General features: G+C 42.1%; 1 protein-coding gene and 1 long non-coding RNA gene across 3 annotated transcripts in view; one reads left to right on the forward strand and one right to left on the reverse strand.

Annotated features, from left to right (window-relative positions):
* Positions 1 to 2,466: 2,466 nt before the first annotated feature.
* Positions 2,467 to 5,747, reverse strand: LOC309367691. Its single transcript, XR_014167285.1, has 3 exons — positions 5,658 to 5,747; positions 4,241 to 4,284; positions 2,467 to 2,750 (listed from the first exon to the last, which is right to left on the reverse strand). It is a non-coding gene; the product is annotated as an uncharacterized lncRNA (long non-coding RNA).
* Positions 5,748 to 6,014: 267 nt separating this feature from the next.
* Positions 6,015 to 23,917, forward strand: part of ARHGAP18 (Rho GTPase activating protein 18) — a 63,663-nt gene continuing 45,760 nt past the window's right edge. For both annotated transcript variants that reach the window (XM_081907152.1, XM_081907153.1), the window contains exon 1: positions 6,015 to 6,508. In XM_081907152.1, the coding sequence (XP_081763278.1) occupies positions 6,465 to 6,508 (44 nt within the window). In that variant the 5' untranslated portion in view covers positions 6,015 to 6,464. The remainder of the gene's footprint in view (positions 6,509 to 23,917) is intronic.

Below are 23,917 nucleotides of genomic sequence, written 5' to 3' on the forward strand. Positions count from 1 at the left end.
CACTTGTCACTTTTTTCCTGGGTGATGAGGAACCATTAGTGAGCACTATTTGGGTTTGGTCAGTCCATCAGCTACAAATCCACCTAATAGGTACCACGTCCAGCCCACATTTTACCAACTTCTCTGCAAGAGTATCACGGGACTTGGTCAAAACTCTTACAGAGATCAAGATGCACTTAAGTCCACTGCATTCCCCGATCCACCAACCTTGTAACTCTATCCAAAAAAAGAGAAAGAAATGAGATTCATCTGGCATGACTTGTTTTTGAGAAACCCATTCTAGGTCTTTGTTCCTACCCATAATTTCATAGCCTTGTTGTATTTTGTTGCTGAAATTTAAGATTGGTCAGAAATTTCTGAAATTTGGTTCAATTAAGGTGAAATTTCTGTGCTAAATTTTCTACTACCATAAAAAATTGTCTTGATTTTATTATGAATATAATGATCAAGTTTTATAAAGCCACTTGTCTTAGCCACAGAGCTGCTTCCATTGCAATATAATAATGTTTGTATGATCAATGCACAAGAAAATGTAGAAGTGAAGCTAAGTCCAAAATTACAGCTATTCTTAATGCAAATAGAAAGTTATAGGACAGCATTAGGTCTTACCCATATATCACTGAAAGTATAAGAGGATGGTGTGGAGTTCACCGGTTTAATTAGTAAAAACTCATCCCCCAGAAAGCAGAAAGAGCAACAAACCTAGTCTTCAGTATGTGACTTTGAGGGCACATTTGTCTGCAGCGAAGTGGTCCCTTGAATTAAATAGCACATGTTGTATAATTACCCTGATTTGTTTATTGGGCCTGTGAGATTTGACACATATACATGCACACTGCTTTTTATCTATCCACCTTCTTATTCTGAAGCATTTTCCCAGCATGGGCAAGTGAGGTACACCACAGTGCTCAAATTATGAAATTTTGTGAAATCCATTATCCCCATTTACTGAATCCCCCCAATTCTAAACAAGTCATGCTCCCCTTAGCTGTCTACAAGCAGTAGATAAAGAAGGCAGCAGAAGGGTGTTCTCCCCCAAACCGGTAATTCAAACACTGTACTATAGGAAAGGAAGGAAACACAAGCAATTGCTTAAAGAAAACAAAACTTTTAATCTGGCAGACAGTTCCCAAATGGCCCTTCAGAACTGCATAGTGGAATTGCACTTTTCTTTGCTTTAGATGGATGTCAGTGTCTTTGTGACATCCATAGACATTATACCAATGTCCTTCCTCATCTCAGGCTTATTTGCATGTGAAGCAGCTGAATGACTTCATACTAACAAATGGGTCAAATATATCCAAGCATAATATTATTGTGGTGGTGATGATGATTTGAATTTTTTACCTACCCTTCATCCTAAGGTTCCAGGGCAAGTTGCAACAATTGAAACACAATTTTAAAAACAGTTTAAAATAACTTACAATAAGAAAATAAGGTGGGTCCTAGATATATATATATACACATCTCAGGTGTCAAAAGCCAGGGTAAGCAGGTGTGCTTTCAGCATTCATTGACAGATGCGAAGATACCAATCACACCTCTGTGGGGAGGGAGTTCCACAATTTAGGGGCTTCCAAAGAGTATGCCCTCTTCTAGGCCACCAGCACCCCAAGCTTTTGAGGGTGATGGTGCAATCCAGAAGGGTCCCTCTGCCAATCTGAACACCAAAACAGATTTAAGGGCTTTGGAGGAAGAGGAGAGGGGGGAAATGTTCACTTGCACAAACAGAAATCCTTGCACGGAGCACTTTCCTGGGTGATACATTTAATACAACCCAGTGATTCATGGCTTCAGTGTCAATAAATGTTGGATCTATGATAACGGATAGCCAATGCCTTTTGCAGGATGTGTTCTTGGGTTGTTTGCATTAGAACTTAATGCTGAGCATGACCAGATGAAAATAAAATGGTACAGCAATGTATGTACTGTAACTGCATTTGTTGTAAACTATTTGGGGCATGGTTTGAAAATGTACCTAGGCACAGAGCTTTAGTGGATTATGACTCAAGTTAATCCATGAGTGAAACAGGTATCTATTTTTAACAGAGCCTTTCTTATTTTAAGTAGCAGCTTCAGTAATGTTGCTCTACAGGGTAATTTTATTTAATTTTTATTATCATTCTGACTCTTTTACCAACTCCCAGGTTTTGAAATGACAAATGGTCTGGTCTTATAACGTTTTATACAATCAACAAGCCAAAAACTAGAGCCCAGTGAGTATTCAGATATGAAGACTACAAAGGATTTAAGGGTTTCCACTGCTTTAGGAAATATATTTCTGACTAGCCAGCATTCCAAGCAGAAAACAATAAAAAGATAGATCTCTCTTTCATGTTGGCATGTGCTCATATACCACTTTTCAGCTCTAGGAAAAAAGCCAGCAATATGAAATGTAATACAGAATGTTCTAATTCATATTATTATTATTTTCAAATGTACATATGTACATTATTTAAAGTTAATATTTAAGCTTCTGCCATTGCATCGGTTAAGTAAGGAATGTGGTACAAGCATGGATTTGGTTTCTAGCAGAAAATTCAGGCTTTCTAAGCACCAAGGTGGGCACTGCCTTATGAAATCTCTGTGGACAGGGAACAACTGAGCTTAGGGACCTTAGATGCTCTCACACCCACAATTTCATGTCCCATTACCTCTTGGTCTAGTTCAAGAGTTCACCTGCCTCCATTCTCCATGCTTTCTTTTGTTTTCTTCTTCTCGAACTTGCAGCTGTGTACTTTGAAACAAGTCTCTATCATAGAAGCAGAATCAATAACACTAAATAAGCAGATGTAACCAGTTACTTAGATTGTAATCTTTATTCTAATTGTAGAATTTAGCTTACATATAGTTACAATAAAAAACTACATAAAGGGACATAAAGCAGCTTCCGCCAACCTGGTGCCCTACAAATGTTTTGGACTACAACTCTCATCAGCCCTAGCTAGAACTTGTCAAAAACATCTGGAGGTCATCAGGTTGGGCTCTCATATAGGCTTAGAGTCCAAGCTTTCTTTCATAAGTAGTCTCACCAAATTCTGGCAATTATCCCATGCTGCTGCAGCCCATTGTGCCTCATCCCACCCCATTCCAGAGAGCTCTTTGACCTTCAGGAAATATTTTAGGGTACCATAAAGGGGCATAATTTGAATGTAGAGCCAGCGAACCCACATTGTTGCATCTTATGTGGATCTGATCCACAGTGAATTCTGAATCACAGAGAATTCTGAATCACCAAGTTTTCGGTAATTTTTGCACTATAATGTAACAAAAACTGGAGCTGTCTGCATCTCCAGGAGCTATTCACTAGAGAGAGTTTTCTTTGTGAAAATATTGTCTTTGAAGTCAGAGACACATTTAAGAAGACCAAGGGCTAAACTAGATATGATTTGAAAGTCTGTGGATTGATCTTCCGCTATCTCATTCTTTTTGCTAAAAGCAGAGATGAAATCTAGGCCTTTCCCTCTTCACGATTGCCACAATCTAAGCCAGCCTACTTTAGCTATTATATAAATGATGTTTTATGTTTTACCTATGTAAACCTACTTGATATTTTACGATTTGCTGGTATAGAAATATGTCAATCAATCAATGATTTAAGACAGCTATTCAGAATTTCATTTGCTCCCCTAAGATTAGATGGAAAACAGAGACAACTCATTGAGTATCACCTACATACCAATAATAACACTATACTCAATTCTTTTCAGCACTTTCACGTAGATATTAAAATTCATTCTGAAAGGTGTAGTACCACATCCTGAGGTTTACCACCAGGAAAGCAGTATCCTCAAGTTGCATCCCAGCAGCACAATCCAGGTCAGATACTATCATGGTCCTGAAGGCAGGCAAGAGATCCAAAACAACATCCCCCTATTTATCTCCAGGTATATGTCATCCAGTGGATGGGTAACCTATGGCTCTCCAGATGTTGGTGGACTGCATTTCCCATCAACTCAAGCCAGCATGGCCAATGATCAAGAATGATTGAAATTATAGTCTACAGGTCCGCAACCCTGCACTAGGGCAACTGAGGCAATTTCAGTCTTAAACATAGGTTGAAAACCAGACTGAAAAGACTCCATGGTTGTGGAGCATTACTGCAGTCAAATACCAAAATACAAAACTTTGAATATCAGCTTATTTGTGCTGACATAAATATAATAATAATACTAATAATAATAATAATAATAATAATAATAATAATAATAATAACAACCATACATACATACATACATACCCCCCATCCATCTGGCACAAGTCCAGCTTTTTTCTGGGATGTATCTAGAAAATATACCAATGAGTCAATGTCTGCTTTCAGAAATTCCCATTTTGAATGAGCAATTTCTGTTTAGGTGTTTAGGAAATCTTTAATGACACATTACACTCGCTACTGAGTATAATCCAATGTACACCAAATTACAACCATAAACATTAATTCCTCATTAACAGGTATCAGTGTCTAAAGATTAATCTTTGTTTTTTAAATATATATTTCCAAATGTGATTTAATTAGACCATTTACTTTTCTGATTAAGAGCCTATATAATTATTACCCATCTGGTCAGGTAATGACTAAGACTTTAATCTCTCTCTCCCTCCCTTTTTTTGTTAGTTAATCACAGCTTTAGACAATGTGCACACTTGTCTCTCTGCACTATATATCTGTGTGGCAGAGGATAAAACCCTTAACAGTGGATAAGGAAGTGTGACAGTACAGGTAGAGCCTTTTTTTTGGAGGCTCACCGTTTTGTGAATTATAGAATCTTTCCTTATGATATAGCCCTGAGCTGAATTTCACTGTTGAGCTTCCACTTCATTCGAAATCCACAGATTGGAGAAGAGCTATGTGAAAAGTGATTGACACATGTAGCAACCGATGCCATGTGCTTCTACTTAGGGCTCACAGATGCCTGCAAACTGGGTCAAGATAGCACTATATGAACTGAATGCTGTCTATGTCAGGCGAAAGTATGTCACATGAACTTCAGCTGCTAAACACATAGCACTGTGCCTCGCAGGCACATGTGGAAGGTGCACCAGATGCACATCCATACCTTTAAACCAACACTGGGGCAGAAGGAATAAACACCAGGTAGCAGGGGTGCCAACCTGCCCCACATAATCTATCACATGACATGGCACACGGAAACTATTTGAATGGCAACACCCATTAACTTTGACGGGCTCCAGACTCCTCAAATATTTCATGGCAAGAGGGTGTCCAGGGCTGGATTTAGGTTTGATGAGGCCCTAAGCTACTGAAGGTAACGGGGCCCTTTACAGTCATACCTCGGGATAAATACGCTTCAGAATAAGTATTTTCGGGTAGCGCTCCGTGACGACCCGTAAGTAATGGAGCACGTTACTTCCGGGTTTCTCCGCTCACGCATGTGCAGTCAAAATGACAGCACGCGCATGCGCGGAAGCGGCAAAATGTGACCCGCGTACGCGCTCAGTCTTGTCTTACGTTCTGTTCAGGATGCGAATGGGGCTCCGGAACGGATCCCGTTCGCATCCCGAGGTACCACTGTATATGTCCAGCTGTCCTTTGTCAACAACAAATTGTTGCTGTTTTTTGTGTACCACTGTATATAGAAATGAGCAAATCAGTGATATTTTAGGGAACAGGCTAGTAGGCAGGGCCAATTACTTACATCATAGGAGTCTACACAACACAAAACACTGTTGCTGTATGTAGGTTTTGTTTGTTTTTTTATCTTATGTTTTGGAAATGTACATCCAGGTTTCCCCCCCTTTATATTTTTTGGGGGCCTCCAAGAGAGTGGGGCCCTAAGCTATAGCTTCGACCCCTAGGAGTTGGCTCCTATGGCAGGAAGCACCACCTGTTGAATTTCCGCCCGCCACACGGGTGACAGGCACACTCCTCCAGAAACAGTGTCGCGCTTTGCGATAGGTTGCCTGAAGTCACTCCAGGGAGGTGATTAGATGACAGCTGGCGCGACCCGCAATCTCTTCCTATCGCTGCTCGGCGCGCGCTTAAGCTCTGGGGCGGCGAGAGGGGTCGGTAGTGGCAGCGGCGGGGTGGGAACGCGACTCCTTGGTAGCAGCAGGAGGAGGAGGACGAGGAGGAGGGAAGAAGCCACAGCTCGCCCAAGAGGCAGCCAGTTGCCCACATAGCTGTGCGCCTGCCCGCTCCTCCCTCTGCCCGTCGCCTCCCGTGAACAGCAAGCAGTAGCAGCAGCAGCATAGGCAGGAGCGAGGGCGACAGACGGCGCCCACCCTCATGCCGAGCAGGCGGAAGCCTCAGCTGAGAAAAGTCGCCCAGGGACACGAGCAGCAGCGCGTACAAAGAAGGCAAGGGAAGAAGTGGCCTCGGCGGGTCTTGGAGACATCCTTCCCTCAGGAAAGCGCAGCCGGAGACCACCACCACCACCACCCGGCCCTCCCGCCCTTTCCTGCTCGTCTCGGACTCGGTCTCTGAGAAGGTGGACCTCGCCAAGATGGTTACTGTGGTGACCAAGCTGGTGCACTACCTGCACCTCAGGTAAGGCGGCCGGCGCCTGTTCGCGCGCGCGCTCCACGCCAGCTCCTCCAACCAGAAGCCTCGCAGCCTCGGAGGCGGGAGACTCTCCGCGGTTCTCTCTCTCGCGCGCCCATTTGGAGCGCTCCGTTGACTGGGCGCACGCAGCAATTTCACACACGAAGAGCTCTCTCTCTCACACAAGCCTGTTTAATTCCTCTTTTACAAAACCCCACAAATATAGTTATTACACTTTCTCTCTAGACTCCCCAACCCCATCGCCCCAATTCACATTCTTTCTCTCAGACATTGGGCACCTTGAAAGCCCATTCTTTCCCTCAAAGAATTCTGGGCACTGTAGTTTACCCCTCTCAGATTCACTGTGCCCAGCAACCCTTAACAAACGGCTGAATTCTTTGAAGGAAATATTTGTGCTTCTTATGTGTTTAGTGCATACTCAGTCTCAGTATATTGTTTCTTTAACACTTAAATGCATAATAATTTATACTAATTTAATGATAATAATAATAATAATAATTTATTATTTATACCCTGCCCATCTGGCTGGGTTTCCCAGTCACTTTGGGTGGCTCGCAACAGGATATTAATAATAAAAAAGAGATAAAACATCAAACATTAAAAACTTCCCTAAACAGGGCTGCCTTCAAATGTCTTCTAAAAGTCTGAGAGTTGTTTATTTCCTTGACATCTAAATGCACTCCCCTCCTAGCAATTCACCCAACACACTTGCAACACACTCACCCTTCCCTCTTTTAGGGATATGCCCATTGACACTATCAGGCAAGTCTCTCGACATCAGGTTAAATTGTCAGTTCCATCCCAAACTGGACATGCCTTTGGGGAATGGGGGTCAGGACTGCTGGCCCTTGGGAAGGGACAGAGGAAACACAAAACAAAAGCAAGCTGAGAGTGCCTGGGGGATTGGGTAGCTGAAAAGATAACAGATCGGGACCCCTTTCCCTGTGCAAAAAAAATGTGGATTAAATTCAAACCACTTCTTGCATATTCACACAAACCACTCCTTGGAGAAAACATACAGATACCAAACTATACACTCTTACTATTCACCTGCTGTAGATCCTCTGGGGAGCAATAGTTTTTTAAATGCCTTGTGAGTTGGTAAGTCCGTTCTAGGGTGACAGCTGCTCTTAAATGGGAGAACTGATATTTTGTATTGATTTTGTTTTATAAATATCACTTGTAATGAGGAAGAGTGCAATAACTTTATTAGTGGAAGTTACAATATATTTATATAACACAATTTATATGTTTTCATATAAATATAATTGTTGCAGGTGGTCCTAGTATAGAACCATTAAATGAGGCTATCTTCACATAGACTCATGGGAGTGAGGTAGACACTAGCAAACTATCTTGGCACATATTTTATTTATTATTTTAAACTTTTTTCATCCTGATTTCTAGAAAATGTTTTCAGTGTAATCCTCCCTCCACTCTGTTCATTTTGATGTTTCAAGCCTGTTTGCTTTTCTCTTAATCAAATAATAATAATAATACTTGGGGGTATGTTAGTGGAAATTGATTTTCCTGGAATACAAACGATCATAATATGCATATCCTTAGAGAGGACCCATTTCAGCCTTTAAGCATTGATATATGCACAACTGTTTGCTAATGCATGAAGTGGTAGCTCTGATTTCTTTACAAGTAAATGCTTACAAGGCAGTAGTTAACATAGCATGCATTCTGTAAGCAAAAAATGTGTTTCTGAGTGACGATGGAACTCTGTTATCTCTCCAACTGTACATATGCATATGTTCCCAACTGCATATGATAGACAGCAAGGTAGATTTATTCTGGGCTATTCATATTCTTATCCCTTACTTACTCTGATTATGGTTTAAGTCAGTAAAATAGGAACTCAGCAGTACCTGAAGTTTTTCTGTGCCATGTGCAAATCAGGCTTGTTTTCTGGTAGTGTGCTTTGGAGGAAAATTTTGCAGTATGCATATCAACTGTTGTTAAAAGATGTGTTTTTCAAACTTGACTAGTGATGAGAGTACCTCGAATATTGCTGGAATCTAAAGACCATAACTAGCAGGATTTTTTTTTACATATACAGTCTCCACTGTCTCTGAGGCAGTATGCCTCTGTATATCAGTTGCTGGGAATGACAGTTGGGAAGGGTGCTTTTGCACTCAAATTCTGCATGGGGTTTTCCAATTGGCATCAGATTGGCCAATGTAAGAACAGAATGCTAGACTAGATGGACCAGCATAGCTCTTATGTTCTCATTGGAAGACTCCCTTACCATGTTATAAACTGCTCTGGAAAGTCTCCTTAGGTTCAAACATAACTTGCCACGTGACATGGGTAGCTACTGTTGGAGAACTAAAGTTTAAAGCCCTACTGAACATTCAGAATCAGTTGTTTGGATACTTGCTTTTCTGTATTCCAAATTTCTTTATGATTTGGAAGTGTCCTAGCAAATAATAGATACCTCAATGAGTCAGGCTGTGAGGGCCAGGTGTCTTTCCATGTTTGCTAAGCTAGAAGTGCTTGAATTATCACTTTAAAAAAAGGATTATTCTTGAACTGTAGTATGCATGGTATGTTTGTTGTAAATATATGCCTTAAAAATCCTTCCTCTCCCATACTTTGCTAAATGCATAAATTTGCAAAAGACTGTATCTCATTTTATATTTGTTAAAAGGATTATCTTATACATTTTAAACTTACTTTAATGACATGGTTATATGTTGAATCATTTGCAATGAAGAAATAAGGATGGAGAAATTTTGCCGGAGCATACTCATGGCTGCTACATATGGAATGCAGGAGGAACTTATCTGTGCTGAGATAGTTTTGCTTGGGTTCATATTATATTCATAATATTGAGAATGTGTAAAAAATACTGATTGATAAATGCCTGAGTCATTAATCACTCTCAGTTAATTAATTAGGCAAGCTTTGGCTATCCTGGCATAATCAAATTCACTCGATTGATTACACTCAGAATGTAAGGTCTTTGTAAGCTGAGTCTTGAACACAGTTACTGAACTGAATCAGCCACACTTCAAAAAGGGAAAAAACCGGCAGGGAATTCGGGTCTAGACACTGATATACCTAAACGGGGAAGACAAGTCTGATTTAATTAAACATTATGGTGGAGGCGGCCTATGCAAATGTATTATGTTACTGTGGATTAACATTTTTTGTGAGGCTAAAATTTATCCCTTGCCCAGATTTTATGCAGTGCAGTGCCTATTTACTGTTATGCATCTGTGCTTGTTGACTTTAATTATTTATCCTCTTCTATTTACTGTTGTTATGACCTACAGTTAAGCAATAAATTACTATGATGGTGCTTGCTTATCTGAAATCATTATGAGCTGACCTGGTAGTTAGAGAATCAGCAGTACCGATGGGAAATAAAAAACAAGAGTAGAACACAATATTTATGTTTTTAATGCCTATTTGGCATAGAACTGGAAGGCATAATGTTTTTCCAAGGCTGAGCAGATTAATGCAGCAACGTTTAAGAAACTTCAGACACTGATAGAATAGGTAAATACAGAGGCAAATCTTAATAATGGATGGGTGACAAGAAGGAAATCAATGCAACTAACAGGTAGCAAGTATGTTCTTGCTACTCATTAGAGAGATATTCATGGTAAGCATTTGGATATACAAGGGAAATGGAAGAATACTTGAATTTTATATTTCTAATATGATAAAACTTTCCTTTTGAATCGTGAGAGCAGTTGATCAGCATGATGATGTCATAGTCAGCTGAAAGAAGCCCAGTCTTGTGAGAGGAGGAAGATCACCATATGTGTGTGAACATAATGTTGAATGCCACCCCAATCTCAGAGTGGTGTGAGATTCCATGAGTTCCAGTGGTTTTACCTAGGGTTTGTGTTTCCTTTTGGAAATGAGGCACAACAGAGATTGTGGTGTCATTATGATACACACATGTGTACACACACAGACACACAACCTGAGCTTACAATGGAGGGCTTCACAGTATTAATACCCCAAGAGGGTCTTGCTTCTCCCATAGCTGCAGCCTTGGATTCAAACAGGAATCAAACATTGTGCTCAGCCTGCTGCTAAATTTCATATAACTCCTTACTGTAACCTCTCTACTCTCTCTACATTATCAAAAATACATTTTTCAACTAAATTATAATCAGAGTAGACCGAATGTGTTTTAGAATAGGACATCCAGTTCAGATTTCTTCTCTGCTTCATCTTTAGGGACTGTTGCCCTTGAATCCATTTTAGTTCTGTCCTCGATCATCTCCTTTCGTTAGGTTAACTAGTTAATTAGTAAAAACAACAACGAAGAGCCTTGTGGTGCATTAAAGGCTAATGCATTTATTAAGGCACAAGCTTTCCTGCATCTGATGAAGTGAACAGTAGTCTGTCAAAGCTTCTGCCATAATGAATGTATTAGTCTCCAGACTGACACAATACTCTTTGTTGGTTTTTCTGCGGCAGACTAACATGGCTACCTTACTAGGAATAGTAGAAAACTATAGGTTATCAAAGATTTTAGGTTATCAAACATTCAGCTTGAAAGGCTTCTGAGGGCTGAGCCTGATGATTCTGGATTTCTCCTTATGTGTCTCTTCTCAATTCCCTTCTAGAAACTGTGGCGACTCTGGGTGGCCAAGAAACGACTTTACTTAGTTGCAGCAAATTAAACTGATTCATTTATGCACTGATTAACTAACATACTAGATTTGGGCTGCTATAGTTTCTGAAATGGGTGTTCTAATACACTGCTTTAATTGTAAAAAAAAAAAAAAGTTGTTTATATTTTGATTTGCGTTAAGCATACTTGTTCTGTTAACAAATTAATCATGTAGTTTCCAGGATTCCACTACTAATATTTCTATGCAAATTGGGTGTAAGTCAAAATATAAAAATAGTACACCAAAAGTATTTCCTTCTATTTTTAGGAAAGCTTCCCTGTTGATAAAAACACTGTACACAATTAAAATATGTTTACATATAATTAAATAAATTCACAGCCAATGTGAAATAATGCTTTAGAACAACGAACAAAGGAGACAGAAATGGGTAGAACAGGCTCAAATGACTAATATGAGAAACACTGAACAAACAAAGCAAGACAAAGAATGGGCAGACCAATAAAAAACAAGACAGTATTCATAAGCAAAGCGGTCACTGATGTTACAAAAGATACTTGTATAGCACATTACATAAAGACGGTGTCAATAATAGCAGAGGGGTGGATTTTAAAGGCTGCAAACCTCTACACACAAATCTGTGAATATGGCTCATTGAAGTCAGTGGAAAGCAGACTTGTGCAGCACTGGACTGCGATCTATAACTAAATCCGCTTACCAGGAAGTAAATGTTACTGAATTCAGTATTTCTTATTACTCCTGTTGGTTGACATTATTATGTTGTGTTGTTTATTTTGTTTATTGTGTTAATAGTCTCATGGCTGTTAGCCACCCTGAAAGTGTATTAGTGAAGGGTGGGATACTCCACCCCCAGCTCTCTTATTACACTGATTCTGAGATAAACTGGAGAGTGGTGAACCACATGTACCTATTCTCTCGTAGGGCAGCCTAGGTGCATGGAGCCCATATGAGCCTCCATTCTAAGTGGGAGCGGAGTTAAAGGCTCTTTGGAATGAACATCTGCACTGAATGATATTTTTAAGACTATTTAATTGTTACTTTACCTGTATTTTCCATTTATAACTCTCATAAAACATACTATATACCGTATTTTTCCGTGTATAAGACGCCCCCATGTATAAGACGTCCCTTATTTTTGGGTACTCCAAATTAAGAAAACACTCCTCGGCACTACGTGTGTATAAGACGAGGCCCAATTTCAAACCTATTTTTTTGGTAAAAAACCCTACTCTTATACACGGAAAAATACGGTATATCACAGACCAAATAACACCCACTGGTGGCATAACCCACTTTTGGGTGCCATTGATTTAATTAATTAATGGATTATTAAGTATATTCCCCCCCCCCCACTGACTAGCTCAGGGCTGAACCACTCAAGGGAGCTAACAAAGTTAGAAATTTAAAATATTTCTTTCTCTTCCACACCAGCACACCAATTAAAAAGCTTACAAATGAGTGGCAAATAATATATTTTAAAAATAATTGGAGAACCTGCAAAATGAAACTTCATTGAGAAAGTTAAGGACACACTTACATTTCTCTTATTAAAACCAAAGGGCTGTTTTGTTCTAGTTGGAATGGTTTTACTTGTTTTTATAATTGCAACTATTTTATTGGTTTGTATATTATGTTATTGCAGCCTGCCCTGGGAACTTGTGGTGAAGGATGGCCAAGTGCTTATCTTTGGATTGTCCAAGTACGCATTTATTTAAAAAATTGAAAATTTCTGAACTTTATGACATACATGATGATTTTTTAAAGGACGCCAGATAGATAGATGTAACTTGGTTTCTTATCTATTGAGTATGTAGAGCAAATATTACAAATGATTATAACAAAAATGATGAATCACTGCTTAGCAACCAGAGCAAACATCCCCCTCCCCTTTCTGACCACATTTAATTGTTGGTTTGACTAACAGAGCAGACCATTATGCTCTGGTTATCAAATCTGTCCTACCATTGTTGGAAAAGAATTAGGTTTTAGATCACAGGACATCTTGTCTACATTAACATTTCTTTCATTTGCATCCAAATTCAAGAGATGTTTACTATGGTAATAGCAAATTCACTGAAATTTAGATAACACAAAACTCACCAGAATCAGAAAAAACTCTCATATTCAAATTTAAAGGGGGTCTGTGGACTTCAGATAAGTGTTCAAACAGTGTTAAATCTTGATTAGATATATGGTGTCTAAACTAAACAAAAAAAATACAAATATATTTATAATCTCTTCAAAACAGAACAGACTATACAGCATAGAAAAGACTGCCTTTCCCTGTGTGGCTTATGAAAACAAATTGAAATTTACATGTTTGCAATATGTGCATATATATAACGCTCATTTTCTAAAATAGTAAGCACTTCCCTTTTAAATAAATAAAGATTCATAATGAATAGTAATTAATACTGATTGTTTCAATAGTTTACAAGTAATATTTATAATCCCCTAGCCATTCTGATTTGGAATTCCACAAGCACTCCAGACTGCCTCACAAAGCAAGGCATGACTTGATCAGCAGAAAAGAGCTCTATGATATATCCCAAACAAGCATGCTCATTTGTTGTAGCATGAGATTTCAGATGCATGGGCATTCTTCACCAGAGACACAAGAGGGCACTAGCTTAAGCAGAAGGCCCAAGTTCAACCCTTGGTACTGTATCTCTTGATAGGACCTACAGTATCTGAAATCCTCTAGAGCCGCTTCCATCCAGTGGACAATACTGTATAAAGCTAGATGGAACAAGGTGACATCCATACCATACATTTAAAACACATGGCTCTCTCCCAAATAATCCGGGGAGCTGTAGTTTACTATTCCCACAAAGCTACTATTCCCAGCACTCTTAACAAATGTTCTGGCTAATATGACTGGTGTTTCTGTTGAAGCGCTGGCTGATTTGTGGAACATGAGAATGGCTCAGGCCATTGACACAATAATCCCTTGTGTCCTCTCCCACTTTGTATATCCCGCTTGGTACCTTTGTGCACACCAGAGCTCAGGGCAATGAAACAAGCTGAGAGACACCTTCAACGCAAATGGAGGAAAGCTACAGACTAATACAGTTGGACACAATTGAATACAATTGGTCACTATCAAGCCTACTCAGTGGCAGTGAAAGTGACAACCAAGGCATACTTTGCTTCCTCCATTGCATCTTCATGGTGCTCTCTGGCAGAGCTTTTCCAGGTAGTATGGGGCCTTTTATAGAGTGGGCCAAAGGAGGTGGTAGAACCAATGGTGGATTGCTGTGGCTCATTTGCAAAGTGTTTTGGGGATAAAATTGCTTGTATCTGCCGGGATCTTGCCTGCTGTTATAGCAGATGAATCTCTAGAGGTGTCCAGAACACTGTCTGGTTCTGTTATGTGGGATGAGTTTAAATTTGTAAGGCTCAAGTATGTGGACAAGGTGCTTGGTTCAATCCAGGTCCCATGACTTGTGCCCATGTCTCTTGCCAATCATAGTTGAGAAAAACTAGTGGGGAGGGGACAGCCAGCTGCAAGAGGGGTTGGTCTCTGTCTGCTGAAAGGAAACAGTGATAAGTATGGCCATTCCTTAAGAAACCCTACCTGGATTTGGTCAGTAATTTGGTCAGTACAGTGGTACCTCTGGGTATGAACTTAATTCGTTCTGGAGGTCCATTCTCAACTCGAAACCGTTCTGAGGTGTGCTTTTGCTAATGGGGCCTCCCGCTGTGCACATGCCTCTGGCATGTGATTTCCACTCGCATCCTGGGGCAAAGTTCGCAACCAGGAGCGCCTACTTCTGGGTTAGCGGAGCTCGTGACCCGAAGCATTTGCAAGGAGGATGGTTCGTAACCAGAGTTATTACTGTAATGCTAATCTCTCCTTCTTGGGCAAGGTTCTTGAGTAAGTAGTTGCATGCCAGATACAGGCTATCTTGGATTAAACTAATTTTCTAGATCCATTTTCGTTGGGGTTTAGGCCCGATTTTGTTTTGGAAACTTCTTTGGTTGCCTTTTCTGATGACCTTTGATGGGAGAGAGACAGAGGAATGGAGGCCCTCTGGCTTGGCCCCAGGACTGTGGGTGCCTGGGGCTGCACACACCGCTTGCAGGCACCTGACATTTGTTTGTTTGTTCGTGTATTGTAAGTTGCTTTGTGTTGCCTTAGTAGCCCCCCAATAAATTTAATAAATAATAATAATATCCTGCCTGCCCAAAACGACCATTGCCATTACTTTCTGAATGCTTGCTGGAATAGGAACATCTTTCCTTGTTCCTCCTGAACAGATTAGCGGTATTTTGGTTTGGGGTTTGAGAGAGACGGAGTTGTAAAGAGAGAGAAAACCATGCCCATTTCTCCTTTAAAAATTAGGCTGCCTCAGAAATCAAATTAAGTCATGAGTCATGTAAAATACAGCAGGTGGTCAAAATGCCCACCTACCATCTGCCAGTATTAAGGTACAGGTGATACAGGATGAGAACTTCATTACTCTCTGAAATGGTTTGCTAACTGATACTCCGAGACTTCTCTCATCTGAATTTAACAAACTCCTGAAAGTGCTTTTGCATTGCAGCAGCATTATATTTCAGCCAGCAGATGGCAAGCAACCAATTCAGTGCAACTGCAAACTCTTTCCACCTGGAAACATCTGAAAAGTATTCTAAAATTAGTTCTAGTAATTTGTTCCTCATTACATTTCTGGCTGGAATACAGGAATGGATATTTTTCAAAAGCTCTAGGATTTCTGAGTTATGATTATATGTTGTGAGTTTATCATATAGAGAGTCAGTGAGTGTCTGGAGGCGGTTGGAGGGTGGATGGCAGTTAATGGATTGAGGCTGAATCCCAACAAGTCAGAAGAACTGAGGGATAGGAGGTGAGCAGGGGTGGGGCTCCCTGGTCCTGAATGGGATAACTGTGCCCCTGAAGGACCAGGTGCAAAACCTTGGGGTCATTTAGGACTCACAGCTGTCCATGGAGGCACAGGTCAATTCTTGTGTCCAGTTTGTCTGTCTACCAGCTCCATTTGGTATGCCAGCAGAGACCCTACCTGCCTATGCACTGTCTCGCCAGAGTGGCACATGCTCTGGTTATCTCCTGCTTGTACTACTGCAATGTGCTCTACATGGGACTACCTTAGAAGGTGACCCAGAAACTACAATTAATCCAGAATGCATCTGCCAGATTGCTGATTGGGAATGGCAGCCAGGACCATATAACACCGGTCCTAAAACTCATTGGCTCTCTGTACATTTCCAAGCACAATTCAAAGTGTTGGTGTTGACCTTTAAAGCCCTTAATGGATTCAGCCCTATATACTTGAAGGAGTGTCTCAGTGCCTATTGTTCAGCCTAGACACTGAGGTCTACAACCGAGGGCCTTTTGGCAGTTCCCTCATTGCGAATAGCAGGCGGTAGTGGGAAAGGTGGTAGCAAAGGACAGTCCAGCTCTGAAAAGTGAAGTGCCAGGTGAAGAATCCATTGCAGCAGCCGCCATCTTAATTTCTCAGAATGCCTCTGAAGTGAATGTTGTGGCCCAAAAGCATTCTGGGAAAGTTATTATGGTTGTGGTTGCAGCTACCTCATCAGATGTTTCCTTTTAGAGTGCTGGTATGTAAAATCACTTACCTGTACTTGTTTTTGGTTTTATATTAAAAAGGGAGGCTGGCATCAGCATCAACAAGGCCTTTGGGGCCTCTGTGCCAGAGTCCAGCATTTGCTCCACCATGTGGGGTGCTGGTGGTGGAGCTGTGTTTCTGCCTCTCATTGTCACTGAGAAAGGGTTGTAGACATTGTGCTTCACTCATGATGAGCAGATTGTAGGGGCTCCGTGTCAGCAGAATTAGAGCTGGCAGAGTGCTAGGCAAATACAGACTTGGCCCTACCTTTAGGCAAGATGAAATATACCATTAATGGGGGACAAATTGCCCATTGTCTAGTTTACTATACATATGAGTGAAAATTTTGAGAATACCAACTTTCAGCTTGACATAGAGGCATGTGGTGTGTGTGAGAGAGAAATTGGACACGCCTAAAATGGTTGCTGTCTGTACACTGTACAACTCTAGGCTTGTTGTTGTTGTTGTTTTGTGACATTTCATTGCAAATGGTTAGTGATCTTATGGATCCGCAGCACATGCCAGAACTCAGAAAATTCATGCAGGGTCCACCCCCGTATACTTGATTTGGAAAGTGACTCAAATGACAGTGTTTGGAATTCTAGTCCACAGAGTGAGGGCTATTTTCCCCGTTGTTTAACAGCTTCCAGTTTGAAACTATAGGGGCAGAAACAAATGAGAAGAAAGGATTGCAAGAAGAGTATTGGGTGTAGTGACCTATTTGGCGGAAGTGAATGGGTGTACTATAGCAGTGTTTCCCAACCTTTTTTGGGCAAAGGCACACTTCTTTCATGAAAAAAATCTCGAGGCACACCACCATTAGAAAATGTTAAAAAAATTAACTCTGTGCCTATATTGACTATATAAAAAGTACAGTGGTGCCTCGCAAGACGAAATTAATTCGTTTCGCAAGTCTCTTCGTCTTGCGAGTTTTTCGTCTTGCAATGCACGGTTTCCCATAGGAATGCATTGAAAATCAATTAATGCGTTCCTAGGGAAACCGCCTTCAGACCAGGTCCGGGGACAGTCTGTCCCCCGACCTCTTCTGAAGGCTGGGGGGGACGGGGACAAGGGCTTTTCTTCCCACTGCCAGCCTTCAGAAGGCTGTTCTGAAGGCTGGCGGTGGGAAGAAAAGCCCTTCTTCCCACCTCCCGCCCCGCAAGCTCCGGGGACAGGAGGGCTTTGCTGCCGACCGCCAGCATTTTAAAAGCCCCTGCTGTCCTGGGGCGATTTTAAAATGCTGGCGGGCGGGAGCGAAGTCTCCGCTGCCCCGAGGAGATTTTAAAATGCTGGGGGTCGGCAGCGAACGCTTCGCTCCCGCCCGCCAGCATTTTAAGATCGCCCGGGGCAGCGGAGAAGTCTCCGCTGTCTCGGGAAGGCAGGCGGGGGGAGCAAAGACTTTTGCCCCCGCCTGCCTTCAGAAGAGGTCCAGGACCTCGTTCCGATGCCCGGCGGCAGGGTGCGAGGTTCCCGCCCCACCGCCCGGCATCGGGGCATCGTTCCGATGCCGGGCGGCGGGGGGAGAGGTTCCCGCCCCACCGCCCGGCATCGGGGCATCGTTCCGATGCCTGGCGGCGGGGGGAGAGGTTCCCGCCCCACCGCCCGGCATCGGGGCATCGTTCCGATGCCCGGCGGCGGGGTGCGAGGTTCCCGCCCCACCGCCCCGCTTCGGAGCAGCGCTTCGAAGCGGGGCGGCTGGGGCAGGTGTTCCCGCCCCAACGCCTTGCTTCGGAGCAGCGTTCCGAAGCGGGGCGGCTGGGGCAGGTGTTCCCGCCCCCCCGCCCCGCTTCGGAGCAGCGTTCCGAAGCGGGGCGGCTGGGGCAGGTGTTCCCGCCCCCCGCCCCGCTTCGGAGCAGCGTTCCGAAGCGGGGCGGCTGGGGCAGGTGTTCCCGCCCCCCCCGCCCCGCTTCGGAGCACCGGGAGAAGCGATCTCCCCGCAGCCCCTTGCTTCAAAAGAGGTCCGGGGGCAGCGGGGAAGAAGTGCTGCGCTTCCCACTGCCCCCGGACCTCTTTTGAAGCAAGGGGCTGCGGGGAGATCGCTTCTCCCCGCAAAGCCTTGCTTCAAAAGAGGTCCGGGGGCAGCGCTTCCTTTCCGCGCAGGCGCCTTCTCTCGCTCTTTCGCCTCCTTTTCTTTCTCTCTCGATGGTCCGCCTACAAAGGAGCGAGGGAGGCGCCCGCCATGTTTGGATTTGCATCCAGCAGGAGATGCCGCCGCCGCCCCGCCTCTCCCGCCTCCCTCCCACGGCACACCAGGCAAGGTCTCACGGCACACCAGTGTGCCGCGGAACACCGGTTGGGAAACACTGTACTATAGTAATAAAGAGGCATATAGATCAGCTCTAGTGGCAAAAACATAACAAGGAGTATGTCTACAAATATAAAGCGTTGATGCACTTAGAAGATGAATTCAAGGAGGATGAGCTGATTTCAAGAGCATCCTCATAGAGCAGGACCAAATGCACTAGAAAAAGAGCTTTTCTTTCTTTATGGGGTGCTCTGTTAGACAAGGCGGACCTGCAAACCATCAGACACATTGGATTTATAAAAGAAAAAAAAGGGCAGCGTGGCATATAAAACACTTCAAAAAAGCTATTTGTAAGCCTGTGATGTAAAGCAGCCTGCGGTCTCATTTGCATGTAATACTGAGTCAAACTATAGCTTGATGAGCAAGTGCATGCAATGATAAAATCATGGCTGCTTTGCTTCTCTCCCCACCCCTCCTGTAGTTGCCATGCTACTGAGAGCGAAACCACAGTATGGCATAGCAGTATGTCTGAACCCAAGTTTTTAATTTATCTCCCACAAACAAACCACAAGCAATAAGCCAAGAATAAATATTGGTTACTCTTTTTCAGGTTATGGCAGAGGCAGTGCAAAGCAGTCTGTTGCATATTGGGATATTGTCATACAATCTAGCACTGTTCCTGGATCAAGGTTAATACATCTTGGTAGGAAATTCCATTGATTTCCATACATGTAGTATAGTCATTCATTGCACAATGAAGTGACTACTTGGTGAAGAGTGGTACCCTCTACATTTATACTATTTGTTTCCTCTCATCCCACTTGTTTATTAAAAATAGTTACAAAAGCAACCACCAGAGTGCACCAACATACCCTTTTTAAATTATCTGTAGGACAAAAGGGCCAAGCTCCATTTATTTGTATATGTTATTTAACGTGTGGACAGAACTTTTATATTGCATTAGCTTTGAATGTGAAGTAAGTCATGTACCAGTACTAAATACAGTTAATTACAATGCATCTACAGCTAAGCCATGCAGAAACAACTGTCTAAACTAGCGGGATTTATTTTGGTCACATAAAAGCAAGATTGATTGGTACCTCAATTGATTGGTAGCCTTAACTAACTGCAAGTCGACCTTTTTCTAATTTATTGGTTTATTAATCTGCAAACAGAAATAGCTCACGAGTACTGAGATATCAAACTTTAAGAAAAGTAGAAACATGGATTATACTTCCCCTCCCCTAAATTCCCCTGTATTATAGGGGTGCTCTTATGTCTGTACTTTACAGCTGTACATTCCTGCCACATTTCACCATTAATCTTTTATTTAAGAGAGCAAAGAATGGACAGAAGTTTAAAATGCTGAACATGCAGACCTGCATAACCTCAGTGAAATTCAGTGAAGCTTCCTTCCATGTCACGTTGCTGATATGCCTCTGTTTAATTGCCAGGAGGTGCCAGATTTAGCTTGTAAAAGCACCAGAGTAAATTTGCTTCTTAAATAAATATTGAATTTGCACTACAGAGAGATCGCTATCTGTCCCCGCATGCCTGTGGGAAGAGTATTAACCAATATAAATGTCACATTTTTTATTGAATTCTTTTAATATCCAACAAAACGTTGTGCGTAATACAACCAGATGAAAGAAACAAATGCTCAAGTGTGCACATAACACAATTAAAGAAAATGAGGCAAGTGGCCTTGAGCAGTAGTGCAGGAAGCAAAAACATGTTACAGTACTGTTAAACACAGGCACCTCTTACAAGGTTACATGGCCTAGTTTGTGCTGATATTACGTACCTTTGCACTAAGCATAGTTTAATTAGCCAATTTTATGGGGTACGTCTACTGTGATATTCTCTGTGACCCGAAGATCTTTTAAAAGAGAGACTTGGCCCTTGATAAGTCTTTGCAGTTGTTGGTGTTAGTGTGAGCTCTTAAGGTAAAGGTAAAGGTACCCCTGCCCGTACGGGCCAGTCTTGACAGACTCTGGGGTTGTGCGCCCATCTCACTCAAGAGGCCAAGGGGCCAGCGCTGTCCGGAAACACTTCCGGGTCACGTGGCCAGCGTGACATCGCTGCTCTGGCGAGCCAGAGCCGCACACGGAAACGCCGTTTACCTTCCCGCTGGTAAGTGGTCCCTATTTATCTACTTGCACCCGGAGGTGCTTTCGAACTGCTAGGTTGGCAGGCGCTGGGACCGAGCAGCGGGAGCGCACCCTGCCGCGGGGATTCGAACCGCCGACCTTTCGATCGGCAAGTCCTAGGCGCTGAGGCTTTAACCCACAGCGCCACCTGAGCTCTTACAGCTGCCTTTATTGCCTTTATTGTTCATTCCATTGAAACTCCCAACTTGTGTGCATGGCACAGCTTTCTGTTTAGGTTGCAGGCCTTTGCATTCCACCAGAGTTTACATAGCCCCGTAATTCTTGGGAAACTGAGAAGTTTGGGAAACGGCTGCAAGTTGGAGACAAAATTGTTTACCTCACCTTGTTTACCTAATTGTTTGCCTTATCTTCATAACCTGCTAATAAAGACAGGGAAATGGAAATTTCCTCAGAATAAATTGAAAGAGGAGGAGGGTTAATGCTCAAAACTTGGGAAGGGAGGAAGTACACAAAGACATATTTCTAATCCATTATGGTTACAGAAAGTAAAAGCACTCAGCGTTGAAAGTGTTTTTAAAAAGTTTAAAATATGAATGGGTCATAGACTGCAGCCGGCTTAGCAAGGGTTTGTGTTGTGCATCACCAGCAACCTCACAGCATCGTTAGGCGTTCTGGGACCACATCACTACATTTGAGATGGCACAGACTGCTAACTGCTACTTGACAAAGAATCATAGTGTCTCAGCAGCAGCAACATTGGGTGTGTTAGGGCAAAGATGTTTACAGGCTTATTCCATGCATGTTTACTTGGAAGCAAGTCCCTGTGAGTTCAGTGCACTGTGCCTAAAAATGTAGCCATAGATCCATTCTGAAAGGTGCACTAGCCTTAGTTGTATTTTTTAATGGTAATAAAGCACATTCTGTCTTATAAGACACATTTCATCCTTGCTTTTCAGGCACACTTTAAAGAGTTAATGAATCCACCAATGAGAAAAAGTTCTTGAATATATTTCAGCATTCCTGTTACTCTCTTCTTAGTGAATTCTATGCAATTGCTTGGTTCAGCACTAAACATTTTTTTCACTTGGAGAGAGTTTCAGTTAAAAACTATGTTTTAAATTTGAGAGTAATGAACAATCATGCTTTTATCTTCCCAATATTCTCAAATAAATCTGTTCAGTATCTGCGGGCAGGAGTTTGTAATTCTGAAAGTGGCAAATATTTACTGATTCTCTTTAGATGTCATTCTAATCCTTCCTGAGTCCCACTGTGCCATCAGCATGTGGTTGGGTGGTTCCTCCTTTACCATTTTCAATTCTGTCTCTTTCAGCAGTCCCTAATGACAGCTCAGCTGGATCAAGCTGCTTTTGCATACTCCGACATGTAAAAACTTTGCTTTGTTCAACCTTAGCTGTGGAATCTTTTCAGATTCCTCTTAAATGAAAGACAGCTTTTGCATATTTATTTTTAGAATGCCCAATCTGTATCCTGTTTTAGTTTATAGAATTGTATTGTGTTCAAAGGTTTTGTACAACAAAAGCTTGTATTGTTTGTACATCGTGTCTGTATTGCATATCTATTGTAAATTATATACATTTGATTCTATGTTCTTCTTTCCTCCCTCAAGTTGTTTCCCCCCCCCCCTTATTCACTGTAGGATGTTTAGTAGCAGAGGATAGCTTTTGGTATGCAGTTAAAACAATGAATACTTCCATGGTATCAAAGATGTAAATCCTTTCAGTGTTGTACAGTACATGTTCAAAGAAGAGCTATGGCAAGACAACGTTCTATGAAGGCTGAAATCCTAACTCCCACTTACTTGGAAATTCAGTCCCACAGAATCCAATAGGACTTACTTCTGAGTAGGCATGGTAAGGACTGTGCTGTACCATGTCTATGATTTCCTTACTTCATTTACACAGGTGTATATCCTCCAGGAGCTCAGGTAACAGGAAAGATAAGTTTAAAAAGTTTGTAACACTTAATGACAATGATCACATTGAGGTATGCCCGGTGGGCAGCAGGCCAATTTAGGCTGTAAGTCTCAATGAACTTTTTGAGGCTCACTTTTGAATAATGGATAGGATTGTTCCGCCAGCCCATGGTTTTGGCTGTTAATGCCTGCTTCACTGCAATTGCTGTGTTTGGCTCTGACAAATTGTGTTACCTGGCTCAAGCTTGTTCTTACTTTTTACATAAATAGGCAAATACATATTTATTTTACTTTTTTTAAAAAAACACAAACCATATCTCACAGGAGTGAAAGGAAGCTGTGTGTGTGTGTGTGTGTGTGTGTGTGTGTGTACACACACATCTAGTACTGTGCGATCCAGTCAAGTCTAAGGGCAGGTTCATATCCAATCCCTTTTCATTTTCTATATGAATATTCATTTGATAGGGACAGGGTGGGGCGGGAATTGCACCATTAGCAACTGCCACTCCTGTGATCCTGCCGCCTGAGGCAATTGCCTCAGCTTGCCTCATGGGTGGGGAGGACCTGGCCCCAGCCACTATGGTCAATTTTTAGGGACGATGGGAGTTGAGGCCCAACAATAAATTGGGAGCCACCTCCTATTACACATGTCTTATGGTAAGCTGAATCAAAAAACAACCCATCGTTCAGCTGGTTGTATAGGAGCAAATTGTCCCAGCTGCTGTTTGTGTCTTGATTCACAAATGATGCACTCTGCTCCAAGACAGAGAGGTTGTACAAGAGCAAATTCAGGAAATCCCAGACCTATTCTCAAATAACCATAATTGCAGTAGGCATCTTTTAACCCTGCCAAAAGTGTAATGGATGACCACTAGCAAGTAACTCTGAATCT

This window comes from Podarcis melisellensis (genome assembly GCF_964234715.1).
Source record: "Podarcis melisellensis genome assembly, chromosome: 3".
NCBI classification, from domain to species: Eukaryota; Metazoa; Chordata; class Lepidosauria; order Squamata; family Lacertidae; genus Podarcis; species Podarcis melisellensis.